Source organism: Heptranchias perlo, chromosome 8 (genome assembly GCF_035084215.1).
Source record: "Heptranchias perlo isolate sHepPer1 chromosome 8, sHepPer1.hap1, whole genome shotgun sequence".
Taxonomy (NCBI): Eukaryota; Metazoa; Chordata; class Chondrichthyes; order Hexanchiformes; family Hexanchidae; genus Heptranchias; species Heptranchias perlo.
In genome coordinates, this window is record NC_090332.1 from 41,447,611 (window position 1) to 41,465,485 (window position 17,875).

At 45.3% G+C, this 17,875-nt stretch overlaps 1 protein-coding gene across 1 annotated transcript in view; it reads right to left on the reverse strand.

Annotated features, from left to right (window-relative positions):
* LOC137324576 (ribosomal protein S6 kinase alpha-5-like) overlaps positions 1-17,875 on the reverse strand; it is a 108,002-nt gene that overhangs the window by 37,940 nt on the left and 52,187 nt on the right. The window contains exons 2-3 of the mRNA XM_067989018.1: positions 3,573-3,644; positions 1,372-1,590 (exon numbers count right to left, since the gene is read on the reverse strand). Of these exons, the coding sequence (XP_067845119.1) occupies positions 1,372-1,590; positions 3,573-3,644 (291 nt within the window). The remainder of the gene's footprint in view (positions 1-1,371; positions 1,591-3,572; positions 3,645-17,875) is intronic.

Here is a 17,875-nt window from a genome sequence, read left to right on the forward strand (position 1 = left end):
CACCTAGCCCCATGGAACACTACTTCCCACCTTCAGTCTGAGTAACTACCTTTAGCCCCAACTCTGTTTTCTGTTTTGTAGCCAGTTTTGGGAGGATTTTAACCCTCAAGATCGGGTGGGAAGTTAAAATAGTTGTTTTTTGGGCTGTGACCACAAAATTTTCTGACTTTGCTTTCCCAGTGGGGAGCCTGTACTTTTACACGCCCACGTTAAACCCGGAAGTGGAGCCAGGTTGCGGTCGCGACGCAAGAACAACTATTTTCAACTCCCACCCAACTCCAACCCACCCGTTCTTGAGGGTTAAAATTCCCCGCTTTGTTTCTGCAATAGTTTGTGGCAAAGAATAATACATTCTAACCACCTTCTGTTGAACTCATTTTTTTCTAATTTTGCTTTTAATTCTAAGTTTGTGTGCTCTCATTACTGTCTCACTGACCAATGGAAATGACTTATTATTTACCCTTTAATAATCCTTCATAATCTTAAAAACCTCTATCAGATTACCTCTTAATATTCTTAGCTCTAGTGAAAGCCCCAACTTTTCAAGAGTCTTAGTTCAATGTTCAATTTGGTTTGGTTTCTGGAACTGACACTTTGACTACTTATGGTGGGCAGGATCATCTCCTTACCATAGTACAAAATACTGTTTTCTCCAAAGGCCTTGCAGATTATTGAACTATGTAAAAAAGACTCGAAGATGATAATTTGGCCCCGCATGGACCGATTCAGTCTTTATTGTTTTCCAAGTATTTGTACCATAAATATCTTGCAGTGTTTTTCTGCTTTGGTACCAGTTATCTTATCTGTAAATAACTACTAGTTAATGGAAACAAAAACCATAGTTCCACTGTATTAAAATTACAATGAAGCTTCAATGTCAGAAGGCTGTACACTCTCGTTTCCTAGCATAAATTGCTAGCAACAAAAACGCATAAATAACGTTTAAATAATATACATTTTTGTATGCACCATCTTTGTTTCCTTCCTTCTTTGGTTTCCTCCTTCACGCCAGCATCATTCCTCAGCTGAGAAAGCACCCCAGTGACTTATTCCTAAACTGTAGCAATAGCAATGCCACCCTTGATCCAATTACTAAGAGGTGTCCAAAAGTCGATTGAAGGGGACTTGTATCTTATTTATTCCCATCTACTATTAGGCAGGACATCTCTGATTTGGGTTTTCAGTCTCTACTATGTCCTCAATCATATTTGTGATAGAATATATTGATGCATCTATGTACCACACAACTATTACCAATGTACACCACAGTGCTGCCTTGGAGGGGGGTGGAGGAAAAAAATACATGTGTTCAAAATGCAAACAATTTGTAAATGCTTTAAAAAAAGAGGCAACAACCATGAACAATATTACCTAGAATAAGATGAAGCTTGGTATCTGTCTGGAAGGCATAGTGCAACGTGACCAGAAAGGGAGACTGCCGAATGTGTTCCAACACCTGCCGTTCTGTCTTGATGTGTTCAGTTGTTTTTGCTTTTTGTACAATGGAAGCCTTCTTTAGCACTTTCATTGCATAGAGTTTGTTTGCATCATGACCACTGATTTTTCTAACCAGGAAAACTTTCCCATATGCTACAAAGGTATATTAAAAGACAAAAAGATAAATGTGTTAATATTTATAAAGTATCCTCATTCTACTACTACTAGACATTAAAAACTAATGGCATCAATTATTCTACAGCAGGCTAATAGATATGTAATATTATCTTTTAGGTCACAAAGTGACATAGCATGTTAGCTCTTCAACACCATCAAACTAACCTGGTCAATGTCATTCTTGAATTAGCTACATGATGGTGCATGAGAGCAATGTGTTTTCATTCTCCCTTCCTCATTTCTTTTTGAAAAGCATTCAGTCTCCACTGTGTGCCCACACCAGTGTTGAGATCAGGAACACAGAGTATGGGGAACTGTTAACATGAATCCACATCCAAATCTACTCTGTGACACAGTGCATTTACAGCAGTAATATGTGTTTTTGGGGTGCCCATCAGGACTCTTTTTTCACAGATATTCAATGTTGACTTTTCCTGCAAATAGCTTGCTGCATCTAATTAATATAGAATGAAAAGTTTACTGCAATCTGTACTGCTTGTACCCAGTTTACATTCCTAATTTGTGTGGGAGAAAGCATGTTATGAAATCCTGAAACAAACTCATTCCTTGACTGTATTTCACCAAAATGTGCCAATATCTGTGATCCGATGTACTACAGCTATTCGCAGGAGAGCGCTTGATGCTTCAGCAACTTTATCCAGTAACTCACCCATACAGACCACGAATATTTCAAAAAGTCAATCCTCCATCTGTGTTAAGCGAGCTATTCTCAGCAGAAGGATAATGTTGGCGGGTGGGGGGCGGGGGATTCTACAATTGGCCTTGGTGCCCTGAATAGAAATAGGAAACTCAACCAGGGTTCCTACTTCTGATTCCTATCCAGCAACCCGTGCTGGAAATGCATGTATTGGGACATGATGTGGCTATTATGTCCCTTTGAGGTGAAACAGCCTACTAACATTCACAGTCGAGGTTCACAGATGAATAATGGCCAATTGGGCAAAGTACTGGAGGGCACCTGGTGCCTGTTGAACTGTACCACAGGAAGGGGTCATGTTTTCAGTAAAGGAGAAAATTACCAGAAAAAAATGTCTGGAGACTTTATACTGAAATTTAGTGCCTTGCATACATGAAATTTTTTGTTATGGTAGCTGTCCAAACAATTTGTTTAGCAAGGGTGTGTTTGTACTGAGTCAAGTACACACACCTGCAAACTACTCTGTTGGATAGGACATACATGTCTGAAGAAAGTAATTACTACTTTTAACATTTTCTTCTTCACTCTGATTTTGTAAGTAGTTTCTCTTTGTTAACATTGCCTTATGTCACATGCCATTTATCTGATCAAAAGAAAAAGCTTGTTCCAAGGCCTCTGACTCATTGTTAAGACAGATCATAGGAGATCTTACGTGGATTGACACTTCAATGTTTAATTTCTCTCTCCTTTTGAAAAACTGTCTGGTCAACTGTTTAGACCTTCCACTTTTCCAACATCCAGCAGCAACAACCAATTAGAGTCAGTGTACTGTAGCTGGGTACTGCACTGCTTCAATAGCATGTCCCAGCTCTAAGTCACAGCAGAGCACCCTCTACAACAGTGTGGATTCATTTACTACACTTATGGCTTTTCTGAGTTGCCAACTTGTGTCAAAAGTGATGGGTAATTTTGTGTGGTCAGTTCTCGCTCGCCAGAAACTGCGTTGAAACGATCCAACTTATTTTGTGAACCTCACAGAAAAAAAAAGTTTCATCCCATCACTTTGGGAATCAAATGGAATCCAGGTACCAAAGATGAAAGGACAATAGGCAAAGTCACTGCACCAACCAGTCCCCTGAAACCTAACATTTTTAACCAGCAAGGTCAGTTGCATTATTTTCACATAAATGCATTAAGCACATTGGGCACACAAAAAAGTCACAGGGATAACTATGTGCTAACAAGATATTATATAACAAAGTTAAAAAGTGATATAAAAGAAGCTTCGCCCGAAACTCACCTCCCGTTCCCAGAACCTTCAGTAGCTCAAAATTTTCTAATTCGACTCTTTCTCTGTATCCAGTGAGGTTAGCTACAAAATAAATTAAAAGTACAAGATGAAGATGGTAATAATACATAGCAAATGCAGTCAATTACTTAAAAAAAGGAAACCCAGCAGTATGGTTGTTGCTTTCACAAGGACGCCAAGATATAAAACTCCCATACACTAGAGGTAAAGGACAGTTGACACATGCCATCTTCAGATGCTTTTTTCTTTTCTTGATGTTTGTTTTAAAAATACTAGTTGCATTTAAAAACTTTTTTGATGTCCACTGTGTGGAGGTGGGAATGCTGGAATGTTGAGACCAAAGGAGAGTGCCTCAACTCAATAAAATCAGAGCAGATAGCAGCTAGTAGGGGTCAGGAAAGGAAGAGAGAGAGAGAGAGAGAGAGAAAAGAGAGAGAAAAGAGAGAGAAAAAGAAAAAGACAAAAGGAAAGACAAGGAAAGCAAAAGAGGAAAAGAGAAAAGGAAAACAAAAATAAAAAGACTTGAAGGAGAGGAGCAAGCAAACAGCAATTAAGGAAATAACTGACAGATGGCAGGAAGGGGCATTCACAGTAAATGACAATGCAAAATAGTTCCTGCAGAGGCACTCAAGATCACAATCCTATATGGGTTTTACATATTCTAAATTCGCATTTAAAATTATCAACCAACCAGGAGGCAAAGAGCAACAGGAACAACTTGCATTTATATAGTGTCTTTAACATAAAAAATGTCCCAAGATGCTTCACAAATAGGCATAGGGAAAAACAAACGCTGAGCCTGGATGAAAGAGATCAGGAGGGGTGACCAAAAGCTAGGTTGAAGAGATGGCTTTTGAGAAGGTTTTTAAAAAGTGGAGAACAAGATGGAGAGGCAGAGAGATTTAGGAGAGAGTTCCATAGAGTAGCATTGAGGGTCAAACAAGATGCCAAGAGTGCATGCCCTGGGAGGGGGATGGAGTCAGTGGAGTTTGTGGGGAGACCAAAGACAATGATTTTGGACTTCTTGATACTGAGCTGGAACAAATTGTCTCATCTGGGATTTGACGTCAGACAAACAAGTGAATAGCACAGAGGCAATCACTGGTGGAGAAGCAGAGCTGGGTATCATCAACATACATGTTAAAGTTGACCTGTAAATGAGCAACAGCCAAAGGAGAATGGGTTTAAAAAAAAGTCAATCTAGCAAGAGCGTAAGCTACAGCTGCTTTTACATACATCCCATTGGCTGGTTTCAGAGCTGCACAAGAAGAGGCTTGGGAACAAGTCTTCTGCCTGCGCACACCTTTGGAGATAATGCTTGCCAAGAGACTGAAAGGGGAAAGAAAACAAAAAATATCTCTCAAAGAAGAAAACTTATCCTGAAGAGAAAAAAAATCCGATGTACAAGGACAGCGCAGCAATTAGTGGAGTCCCGCAGGGATCTGTTTTGGGGCCTCAATTATTCACAATATTTATTAACGACTTAGATGAAGGCATAGAAAGTCTCATATCTAAGTTTGCCGATGACACAAAGATTGGTGGCATTGTAAGCAGTGTAGATGAAAACTTAAAATTACAAAGGGATATTGATAGATTAGGTGAATGGACAAAACTGTGGCAAAGGGAATTCAATGTAGGCAAATGTGAGATCATCCACTTTGGATCAAAAAAGGATAGAACAGGGTACTTTCTAAATGGTAAAAAGTTAAAAATAGTGGATGTCCAAAGGGATCTAGGGGTCCAGGTACATAGATCATTGAAGTGTCATGAACAGGTGGAGAAAATAATCAAGAAGGCTAATGGAATGCTGGCCTTTATATCTAGAGGACTAGAATACAAGGGGGCAGAAGTTATGTTGCAGCTATACAAAACCCTGGTTAGACCGCACCTGGAGTATTGTGAGCAGTTCTGGGCACCGCACCTTCGGAAGGACATATTGGCCTTGGAGGGAGTGCAGCGTAGGTTTACTAGAATGATACCCGGACTTCAAGGGTTAAGTTACGAGGAGAGGTTACACAAATTGGGGTTGTATTCTCTGGAGTTTCGAAGGTTAAGGGGTGATCTGATTGAAGTTTATAAGATATTAAGGGGAACGGATAGGGTGGATAGAGAGAAACTATTTCCGCTGGTTGGGGATTTTAGGAGTAGGGGGCACAGTCTAAAAATTAGAGCCAGACGTTTCAGGAGTGAGATTAGAAAACATTTCTGCACACAAAGGGTGGTAGAAGTTTGGAACTCTCTTCCGCAAACGGCAATTGATACTAGCTCAGTTGCTAAATTTAAATCTGAGATAGATAGCTTTTTGGCAATCAAAGGTATTAAGGGATATGGGCTGACGGCAGGTATATGGAGTTAGATCACAGATCAGCCATGATCTTATCAAATGGCGGAGCAGGCACGAGGGGCTGAATGGCCTACTCCTGTTCCTATGTTCCTACATATGCAGCAGAATCCTCCCATTTCAATCAGTAGGTTGTAGGTTTGCATCACAGAGCTGCACATTGTCATTTATAAACATAATTTAATAGGACAAAGTCAGCATGGCTTTATGAAGGGGAAGTCATATCTGACAAATTTGCTTGAGTTCTTTGAGGACATAACGTACAGGGTGGATAAAGGGGAACCAGTGGACATAGTGTATTCGACAAGGTGCCACATAAAAGATTATTGCTCAAGATAAAGAATCACTCGATTGGGGGTAATATTCTGACATGGGTGGAGGATTGGTTATCTAACAGGAAGCAGAGAGTTGGGATAAATGGTTCATTCTCGGACTGGCAACCAGTAGCCAGTGGTGTTCCGCAGGGGTCGGTGCTGGGACCGAGTGTAACTTATCAAAGTTTGCAGATGATACAAAGATGGGAGGGAAAGTAGAGAGTGAGGAGGACATAAAAAACCTACAAGGGGATATAGACAGGCTGGGTGAGTGGGCGAAGATTTGGCAGATGCAATACAATATTGGAAAATGTGAGGTTATGCACTTTGGCAGGAAAAAAATCAGAGAGCAAGTTATTATCTTAATGGCGAGAAACTGGAAAGTACTGGGGGTCCTAGTGCAAGAAAATCAAAGAGTTAGTATGCAGGTGCACCAGGTGATCAAGAAGGCCAACGGAATGTTGGCTTTTATTGCTAGGGGGATAGAATATAAAAACAGGGAGGTATTGCTGCAGTTATATAAGGTATTGGTGAGACCTCACCTGGAATACTGCATACAGTTTTGGCCTCCATACTTAAGAAAAGACATACTTGCTCTCGAGGCAGTACAAAGAAGGTTCACTCGGTTAATCCCGGGGATGAGGGCGCGGACATATGAGGTGAGGTTGAGAAAATTGGGACTCTACTCATTGGAGTTCAGAAGAACGAGAGGCGATCTTATTGAAACATATAAGATTGTGAAGGGGCTTGATCGGGTGGATGCGGTAAGGATGTTCCCAAGGATGGGTGAAACTAGAACTAGGGGGCATAATCTTAGAATAAGGGGCTGCTCTTTCAAAACTGAGATGAGGAGAAACTTCTTCACTCAGAGGGTAGTGGGTCTGTGGAATTTGCTGCCCCAGGAAGCTGTGGAAGCTACATCATTAAATAAATTTAAAACAGAAATAGACAGTTTCCTAGAAGTAAAGGGAATTGGGGGTTACGGGGAGCGGGCAGGAAATTGGACATGAATTTAGATTTGAGGTTAGGATCAGATCAGCCATGATCTTATTGAATGGCGGAGCAGGCTCGAAGGGCCGATTGGCCTACTCCTGCTCCTATTTCTTATGTTCTTATGTTCTTATCATTTAAATCTGCCCATTTAAGATTACTGAACTTTGTTAATTCTCCGTCAAGCTGTTTGATAGAATGCCATAGAAAAAGGTGTGCTGTCCTAAGAGAAAAATAGACTTTGCTGCACCATTTCACCATGCTTAAAATGATACTTGTGCAACCCCAGAGCAGAGCACCGCTGATTGATGGCAACGGAGACGTCTGCTGGCCAGATCAACTTGATGTCTCAATTAAAGCTAACAGCCTGATGGTGAAAGACTTGAAAAAGAAACAAAATGGAGGAGGAAGGAAGAGAACGGAGAAACAATCACAATTTTTATTATTTTAGTGAAATAGTACAAGCACATTTTGCACACACAGTACATTCCTATTAATTCAACGTTGATTTTTGTTTGAATTAAGCAATGTTAATTAAATAGCACAACAAAACACTACAGGAACACTAAAAAGTACCATAAAACAGCAAAGCTATTATTGAAATGCACATTATTGAAACATGAGCACTGTACAAGCTATGCAATACAAAGTTCAGACATTCTGCAAAATATTAATTGTAGTTTTCTTTCTGCTGATAGCACATTTGTCCGCAAAGTAACAAGCACAGAGAAATGCTGGCGATTTGCTCAGCAACTGTACAAAATTGGAAACCACGGCTGTAGTGCAAGGTTAATCCCTCAACCTTCATCTGCTCACTGGATCCTCTCATTCTCCCCGACTAGTAGAAGCAACCTCCTGCAGAGCATTGACAATTTCCAGGTCAGATAGTAATGCAGATATCAAGACTACCTCATCAATGCTATCAATGGCTTCAGAGCTCATGTCTGACAACAGATACAGAAAACTTATGCACTCAAAGGTTCACTGTTTCAGATTTGGATGTTGGTGTCTGGGTGGGATGCTTAGATGCAGCTACGCCCTCTGCTAATTGGATCAATTTAGAGTGCTTTTAGATATAGCCACTTTAGATAAGGCCCATAGTTGTCAACTATCAAGGAGATTTTTCTGCCTTACAATGCCGTGGTTCAGTTTTTTTGCCACTTCACAAAAAGAACACCAGTCATCTGTGCCTTTTTGCTGCGTCTGTAGGTTACAGCACCACAAAGACATTGGAGGATTTCCCAATCACCTGCAGCTTTCTTTTCTCACTCAATCATGCTAGCACAAACCAGGACAGTAATTCAGTGTTTAGCTTTTTTCCCCACCTGATCATTTTTTGTTGATGAAGGTTAAAACATAAGAACATAAGACAAGGCTGAAGTGTTTGCAATCATCTTCAGCCAGAAGTGCAGAGTGGATGATCTATCTCGGCCTCCTCCCGATATCCCCACCATCACAGAAAACAGTCTTCAGCCAATTCGATTCACTCCACGTGATATCAAGAAATGGCTGAGTGCACTGGATACAGCAAAGTCTATGGGCCCCGACAACATCCTGGCTGTAGTGCTGAAGCCTTGTGCTCCAGAACTAGCTGCGCCTCTGGCCAAGCTGTTCCATTACAGCTACAACACTGGCAACTATCCGACAATGTGGAAAATTGCCTGGGTATGTCCTGTCCACAAAAAGCAGGACTAATCTAATCCAGCCAATTACCGCCCCATCAGTCTAATCTCAATCATCAGCAAAGTGATGGAAGGTGTCGTTGACAGTGCTATCAAACGACACTTCCTCACCAATAACCTGCTCACCAATGCTCAGTTTGGGTTCCGCCAGAACCACTTGGCTCCAGACCTCATTACAGCCTTGGTCCAAACATGGACAATAGAGCTGAATTCCAAAGGTGAGGTGAGAGTGACTGCCCTTGACATCAAGGCAGCATTTGACCGAGTGTGGCACCAAGGAGCCCCAGTAAAATTGAAGTCAATGGGAATCAGGGGGAAAACTCTCCAATGGCTGGAGTCATCCCTGGCACAAAGGAAGATGGTAGTGGTTGTTGCAGGCCAATTATCTCAGCCACAGGACATTGCTGCAGGTGTTCCTCAGGACAGTGTCCGAGGCCCAACCATCTTCAGCTGCTTCATCAATGATCTTCCTTCCATCATAAGGTTAGAAATGGGGATGTTCGCTGATGATTACACAGTGTTCAGTTCCATTCGCAACCCCTCAGATAATGAAGCAGTCTGATCCCGCATGCAGCAAGACCTGGACAACATCCAGGCTTGGGCTGATAAGTGGCAAGTAACATTCGTGCCAGACAAGTGCCAGGCAATGACCATCTCCAACAAGAGAGAGTCTAACCACCTCCCCTTGACATTCAATGGCATTACCATCGCTGAATCCCCCACCATTAACATCCTGGGGGTCACCATTGACCAGAAACTTAACTGGACCAGCCATATAAATACTGTGGCTACAAGAGCAGGTCAGAGGCTGGAATATTCTGTGGCGAGTGACTCACCTCCTGACTCCCCAAAGCCTTTCCACCATCTGCAAGGCACAAGTCAGGAGTGTGATGGAATACTCTCCACTTGCCTGGATAAGTGCAGCTCCAACAACACTCAAGAAACTCGACACCATCCGGGACAAAGCAGCCTGCTTGATTGGCACACCATCCACCACCCTAAACATTCACTCCCTTCACCACCAGCGCACTGTGGCTGCAGTGTGTACCATTTATAGAATGCACTGCAGCAACTCGCCAAGGCTTCTTCGACAGCACCTCCCAAACCTGCGACCTCTACCATCCAGAAGGATAAGGGCAGCCGGCACATGGGAACACCACCACCTGCACGTTCCCCTCCAAGTCACACACCATTCCGACTTGGAAATATATTGCCGTTCCTTCATCGTCGCTGGGTCAAAATCCTGGAACTCCCTTCCTAACAGCACTGTGGGAGAACATTCACCACATGGACTGCAGCGGTTCAAGAAGGCGGCTCACCACCACCTTCTCAAAGGCAATTAGAGATGGGCAATAAATGCTGGCCTCGCCAGCGACGCCCACATCCCATGAACGAATAAAAACTAGGAGCAGCAGCAGGCCATATGGTCCCTTGAACCCACTCCGCCGTTCAATAAGATCATGGCTGATCTTCTACCTCAACTCCACTTTCCCACCCGATCCCCATATCCCTTGATTCCCTTAGAGTCCAAAAATCTATCGATCACAGTCCTGAATATACTCAACGACTGAGCATCCACAGCCCTCTGGGGTAGAGAATGCCAAAGGTTCACAACCCGAGTGAAGAAATTCCTCCTCATCTCAGTCTTAAATGGCCAACCTCTTATCTTGAGACAATTCTAGACTCTCCAGCCGGGGGAAACAACCTCTCAGCACCTACCCCGTCAAGCCCTCTAACAATTTTATATGTTTCAATGAGATCACCTCTCATTCTTCTCAACTCCAGAGAATATAGGCCCATTCTACTCAATCTCTCCTCACCTGTGCCTTATATAACTGCAAGGAATCTTACAACACCAGGTTATAGTCCAACTGTTTTATTTGAAAATCACAAGCTTTCGGAGGCTTTCTCCTTCGTCAGGTGAGTGGGATTCCATGGAAGGTTACCGCATTTATAGTCAGAGAACAACACCTGGTGATTACAGATAATCTTTCCAACTGCCCATTGTCAAGGCAATCAAAGTGTTCAGACAGAGAGATGTTACCTACAGGACCACTGAATATACAAACGGCCAGAATAAAAGACAGAGAGAGAGAGAGAGAGAGAGAGAAACATCCGAAAGGAAGAGAAAGACAGAGAATGATCCGTTGTATTAAAAACAGATAACTTTTTTTCGCTGGTGGGGTTACGTGTAGCGTGACATGAACCCATGGGTGCGGAACACGACAACGCAAAATCGTCGAGCAGAAATTGATAGCCAAGTTCCGCACCCATGAGGACGGCCTCAACCGGGATCTTGGGTTCATGTCACGCTACACGTAACCCCACCAGCGAAAAAAAGTTATCTGTTTTTAATACAACGGGTCATTCTCTCTCTTACTCTTCCTTTCTGATGTTTCTCTCTCTCTCTCTGTCGTTTGTTCTGGCCGTTTGTATATTCGGTGGTCCTGTAGGTAACATCTCTCTGTCTGAACACTTTGATTGCCTTGACAACGGGCAGTTGGAAAGATTATCTGTAATCACCAGGTATTGTTCTCTGACTATAAATGCGGTAACCTTCCATGGAATCCCACACTCACCTGACGAAGGAGAAAGCCTCCGAAAGCTTGTGATTTTCAAAAAGAACAGTTGGACTATAAACTGGTGTTGTAAGATTCCTTACATTTGTCAACCCCAGTCCATCACCGGCATCTCCACATCATGGCTTATATAACTGCAACAAGGACTCCTTACTCTTAGCCTTACAATAAAGGCTAACATACCATGTGCCTTCCTAATTGCTTGCTGTAACTGCATGTTAACTTTTTGTGATGCGTGTACAAAGACACTCAAATCCTTCTGAATACTAACATTTCTTAGTCTCTCACCTTGTAAAAAATATTCGGCTTTTCTATTCTTCCTACCAAAGTGGATAATTTCACATTTCCCCACATTATACTCTATCTGCCACCTTCTCGCCCACTCACTTAACCTGTCCATATCCCATTGCAGCCTCCTTGCATCCTCCTCACAGCTTACTTTTGCACCTAGCTTTGTATCGTCAGCACTCTGCTTTGGTGCAGCTTGCATAAAAAGGCCAGTTTCACCAGCACTAAAAAAGTCTTTGAGCTTATGAAATAAATGTCATGAAATTGGAATGTTATCGTGCACCCAGTTGCCAACACTTTCTGTGGGAATGTCGATTGAGTGGTGGCTTTTAAAGTGGAAGTCCGTGATACAGAAATGGGATTGGTTTCAAATTCGGACAAATCCTTTTATTCTTTCCAGCAAGACAACGTCATATAACCCAGGAAGGTTAGCTGTTCTGGCCGGCTTGAACCATGTTGAATTTGAATTACGCAGCAGATTTCACTGGTCAGAAACCTTAAGGAGTAGGAATTTGTATTTAAAGTTATTGGTTAATTCAAATTAAGAGGCTTGAATTAAGCAATACGTTTTCAATGGAAGGATGGAAGGTGGTTTAATGTCAATTTAAATTGAAAGTTTGAAGAAAGCAATTTAAAGTTAAGAAGAATAGACTGAAATTGGGATTACACTTTATTGTTGCACTAATATCCTGTCTTACACTTTTATTTTGCACAATGTAATCAATATTGTTCAAATTCATAGGTTATCTGAATGCATGGATATGAACTCCATTCATCTACTGTCACAGGTTATCTGACTACGAAAACTGTAGATTCTCTGGCAATGGGCTCACATTACTACCGATGAGTACAGTAGAACAGTTAAGTAAATTACTTCAATATGAATGTTTACAGTACTAATACTGTTTAAAATAGTATACACCCTTTACCAGAAGCGATGAAGTGATAAAGTGAAGTACCTCAAGGAAATGAATTATTGTACTTATGGGCCCGATGTTAGCAGGACTGCGGGTTCTCGCCGGGGGGGGGGGGGGGGAGCTATCGGGAGCGTGGGTAATGCGCCCGGTGAAATTAGTCAGTTTCCCACGCGATTGTAGGATCCAATCCACTAATTGGATCCACTTACCTGCTCCTCCGGGTTCCCCACTGCTGATCTGTGCGTCGGGCGGGTTGCGCATGCGCGGTAAGGTCTGTCAGCTGGAGGCGCTCTATTTAAAGGGGCAGTCCTCCACTGACAGATGCTGCAACAAACAGCAAAAATTACAGCATCGAGCAGCCCAGGGGGAAGGCTGCTCCCAGTTTAATGATGCCTCACTCCAGGTATCAATACATGGGGTGAGGAGGAGGGGGAGGACAGAGATCTTCCTCCAGGAAGGCCTGGCTCGAGGTGGCAGAGGAGGTCACCTGCACCACCAACATATCGCGCACCTGCATACAGTGCAGGAGGCGCTCCAATGACCTCAGTAGGTCAGCCAAAGTGAGTACACGTAGTCTTTCCCCTACACTCCGTCTGCCACATCACTGCCCCCACCCCACATCTCCTTCAGCACTGCCAACACAACTCTGTCACATCACCCCTCATACCCACTCAAACCTCATCCTCATCTTACCTGCACCGACTCACCTCGCCAGTACTCATCCCGCCACTACCACTCAGCACAATCCTCATACAATCTCATGGCTCTCTCTCATACTCACCCTCTTGTGCATCTCTTTCACGGCCAGCCTCACTCAACCTGCCACTACCTGTGCTGCAGCCACAGGGCATGCATCACATATGTGCAGTAGGCAGCGTAAGGCAAACGTGTCGTGAGCATGAAGGGGATGCACAAGGGTGTCTGAGGGTTTGTCACGGGTGTTACTTATATTGAATTTCTAACCAACTCACATTACATATTATATTGGCACCACTACTGCCATGTCTTCGCGAATCCTGTCTGGTTTGTGCAATAATGCCCTCTCCTGAGGATCACAATGAAGACCCACAACTGATGCCACCCATTGTGTCACTGCAGAGTGGGTGTAGGTGTATTTGCAGGGCTCTTTTGCGCAGATGACTGAGAGACATCGGCGATGTCCCCGGTTGCACCCTGGAAGGATGCAGAGGAGGATTTGTTGAGGGCAGTGGTGACTTTGACAGCGACAGGTAAGAAGATGGTGCTCGGGCCAGCCGGGAGCAGCTCGGCATGAAAGAGGCTGCAGATGTCCACGACTACATGTCGAGTGACTCTGAGCCTCCGTGTGCACTGCTGCTCAGAGAGGTCCAGGAAGCTGAGCCTCGGTCTGTGGACCCTGTGGCGAGGGTAGTGCCCTCTGCGATGCATCTCTCTGTGCGATAGCCCTCCCTCCTGCTGTACATGTGGGTGTGTCACAGCACTCTGTTGTGGAGCTCCACGTATCAGAGGTGGACGGCGTGGATGGCGAGGCTGGTGATGCTGTTCGCCCTCCGAGGAGGTCATGACTGCAGCTACGGCGGCCCCCATCCGCAAGATGTACATCTGAGGGGGTCCGCAAGGTAGGTACATGTCTCTGGACCCCGGGGTAAGTGTGCAGGTTGGTGACTTTGACTGTCAGGAGGAGGGTGGTGGAGGCCAAACTTTGTCCAAAGTGACAGAGTGGCCTCCTGCAATGGGTGACGGTCTCCCCCCGACCACCTGTCAAATGGACCTTTGCAGCTGCAACAGGCTGACAGCTGCAACACGTCCATTTGAACTGGGAGTGTTTCCCCCAGTGTGGGAAACAGTCCCAGTTTGCTCTAAAATCCCACATAATCCTTTAATCAGGTCAGTTAATGACCTGAAATACCTAAATAAATACCTTCAAGTGGAACCCTGCTACCTTTAATTGCCTGCGGGATTCCCACCAGCGGGGGCTGCGCACGCACGCCGGCGCGTCAGCGTGGAACCCGGAAGTGCGCGGGTTCGGGACGGGCTCCGGTACCGCGCCGGGATTCTCCGATTTTCGGAGCCCCCCCGCCAGGAACGCACCCGATAGCGGGTGCTTAAATGACGCCCTATATGTTCGAAGTAAACAGAGCCGCATAAAGAATTCTTGGGGCCAGCACAACACCCCCATCCATTATAACACAAAAATATCCTTGAAAAGAGCTGCTAATCAGGAGAAAAACGCGAATGCAACTCCTCTATTCATAGGAACATAGGAACAGGAGTAGGCCATTCAGCCCCTCGTGCCTGCTCCGCCATTTGATAAGATCATGGCTGATCTGTGATGTAGCTCCATATACCTGCCTTTGGCCCATATCCCTTAATACCTTTGGTTGCCAAAAAGCTATCTATCTCACATTTAAATTGAGTAATTGAGCTAGTATCAATTGCCGTTTGCGGAAGAGAGTTCCAAATTTCTACCACCCTTTGTGTGCAGAAATGTTTTCTAATCTCGCTCCTGAAAGGAGGGAGACAGAAAGCATGAAACTACAAGCCAGTTAGTTTAACATCTGTCATAGGGAAAATGCTAGAATCTATTATTAAGGAGGTTACAGCAGGGCACTTAGAAAATCTCAATGCAATCAGACGGAGTCAACATGGCGTTGTGAAAGGGAAATCGCGTTTGACTAATTTATTAGAGTTCTTTGAGGAAGTAACAAGCAATGTGGATAAAGGGGATCCTGTGGATGTGGTGCACTTGGATTTCCAGAAGGCTTTTGACAAGGTGCCACATCAAAGGCTACTACACAAAATAAAGCTCATGGTGTAGGGGGTAACATATTAGCATGGATAAAGGAATGGTTAGCTAATAGGAAACAGAGAGTAAGCATAAATGGGTCATTTTCAGGTTGGCAAGATGTAATGAGTGAAGTGCCACGGGGATCAGTGCTTGGGCCTCAACTATTTACAATCCATATCAATAACTTGGATGAAGGGACCGAATGTATGGTTGCTAAATTTGCTGATGACACAAAGGTAGGTAGGAAAGTAAGTTGTGAAGAGGACATAAGGGGCCTGATATTAGGGGGGAGTCAGGTTGGCAGCAGGGGGTCGACTGGGCGCATGGATAACGCACCCAGTGAATTCGGGGTGCTCCGCACGCGATCGCAGCCTAATTGAAGGTACTTACGCGTGCTTCTGGGTTTCCCTTTCCAGACCTGCACAGCGGGCGCACTGCGCACCCGCATAACAGGCTGTCAGCAGGAGGAGCCCTATTTAAAGGGGCAGTCCTCCAATGCTCCTCCTGCAGCAAGAACCAATTTTGGAGTATGGAGCAGGCCAGAGGCAAGGCTACTCAAAGGTTCTCTGACTCCTCACTCCAGGTGCTGCTCGATGGGGTGAGAAGGAGGAGGGAAATTCTGTTCCCATCGGATGGGAGGAGGTGGCCTCCCTCCGCCACCAAGGAGGCCTGGCTGGAGGTGGCCGAGGAGGTCAGCAGCAGCGGCAATGTGTAGAACCTGGGTCCAATGCAGGAAGCGCTGTAATGACCTAACCAGTTCAGCCAAAGTGAGTATACTTAGGCATTCTCCCACACTCCGTCTTCCACATCACCTCCACCACCACACAACTCCTTCTGCACTGCCACCACAACGCTCTCGCATCACTTCTCACATCCACTCAACCTCATCATCCTCACCTTGCCTGCACTTACTCACCGCCCCAGTTCCCATTCAAACACTACCACACAACCCAATCCTCATACAATCTCATGGCTATGTCTCACGTGCACCCTCCCATGCATCTCCCTCACGCTCACCCCCACCCACACCGATGCATGCAGCGGGTCACCATGCAACCATCACTCAATCATGCCTCTGCGTTTTGCCGTGATAGAAGAGATGCCAGAATGCCTGGGATTGAGCAAAGACCAGAGGGGGCCCGCCACACCAGGTGGTCTTAACAGACGCGGAACAGCAGGCATTGGAAGTAAGCCGGACGCTGGAGTGCCTGTCCGTGGCGGACGCCGAGACTGGGAGTGCACAAGCGGCTGGTGACAGAAATCTAGCACTCAGCACTCATGATAGCGAATGATCTTAGCATCACTTGGCATCTGCAGCACCTCAACATCTGTCCACATGACTAATATTGCTTTCTGTTCTCTTGCAGGGCCATCTGCAACCACCGTGACTCCGGAGGGAGATTCCTCAGAGGACCTGCCAGCCTCTGAGGGTGCATTGTCACATCTGAGCCAGCCATCCACCAGCGCAGATGCACACACCTCGGTGGGTCCCCATCCTCACTTAGTTGGACTTGCACATGGTGAGTCACCACGCACATGAGCGCGAGCAGACCCTGGTGGCAGGGGCGGCCGTGGAGAGTCCGCATCGATGAGAGCACTCTTCTCCAGGCTCTGCTCAGCTGGACCCAGATGCTGAACCCTGGGGGCCAGCCATGAAAAGGAGAGTCATCGAGGGCCAGCAGCACATTGCCGAGGTACTGGAACAGTTGCCACGCGCACTCCAGAATCACGCAGAGGATGGAGGAGGCCAACTCCTGCTTGAGTGGAATGGTGGCACAGGTACAGGAGGGTGTCTCTGAGATACTGTCACAGGGACGTGAAGGCATCTCTTGAGATAATGTCGCTGGTAGGTTGCGGGAATGTCTGCGATGGAGGAAAGGCTAGCCTCCATCGAGCTTCAAGCATGACGCAACAATGAATCCATTCAGGCCCTGACAACAGCCATTCGGATTCAGGGTGAGCAACATTCTGCCGCCTTAAACAGGCTGACAGATACCTTACAACTGGCCTTCCAAGGCTTCACACAAGTCCTCCAAACTGTCGACCGGCAGGGTGGAAGGAGTGATGTGGGCCTGGGCCTGGAGAGGGATGATGGTGAAAGGGGACATGGAAGTGGAGAAGTCACTCAAAGCGCTCCCACGTCTCACCCGTTGCCCCCCTCTCCACCAGTACCCGCAATGCTGCCCCTCCTCCAGGTGGCCGAGTCTGCCCCTGCACAGGTGCAGGTGGAGTAGTCTTTGGAGGGGCCCAAACAGGCACCGAAACCCAGAGGGCGTCCACGCAAAGCATCTCATCGGTCAGGGCATGGACAAAAGCAACCTGCCACTACCTCTGCTGAAGCCACAGGGGTATCACCACGTAGGGGTTCCCGTAAATGTAAGGCGAAGGTTTTGTGAGCACAAAGGGGATGCACAAG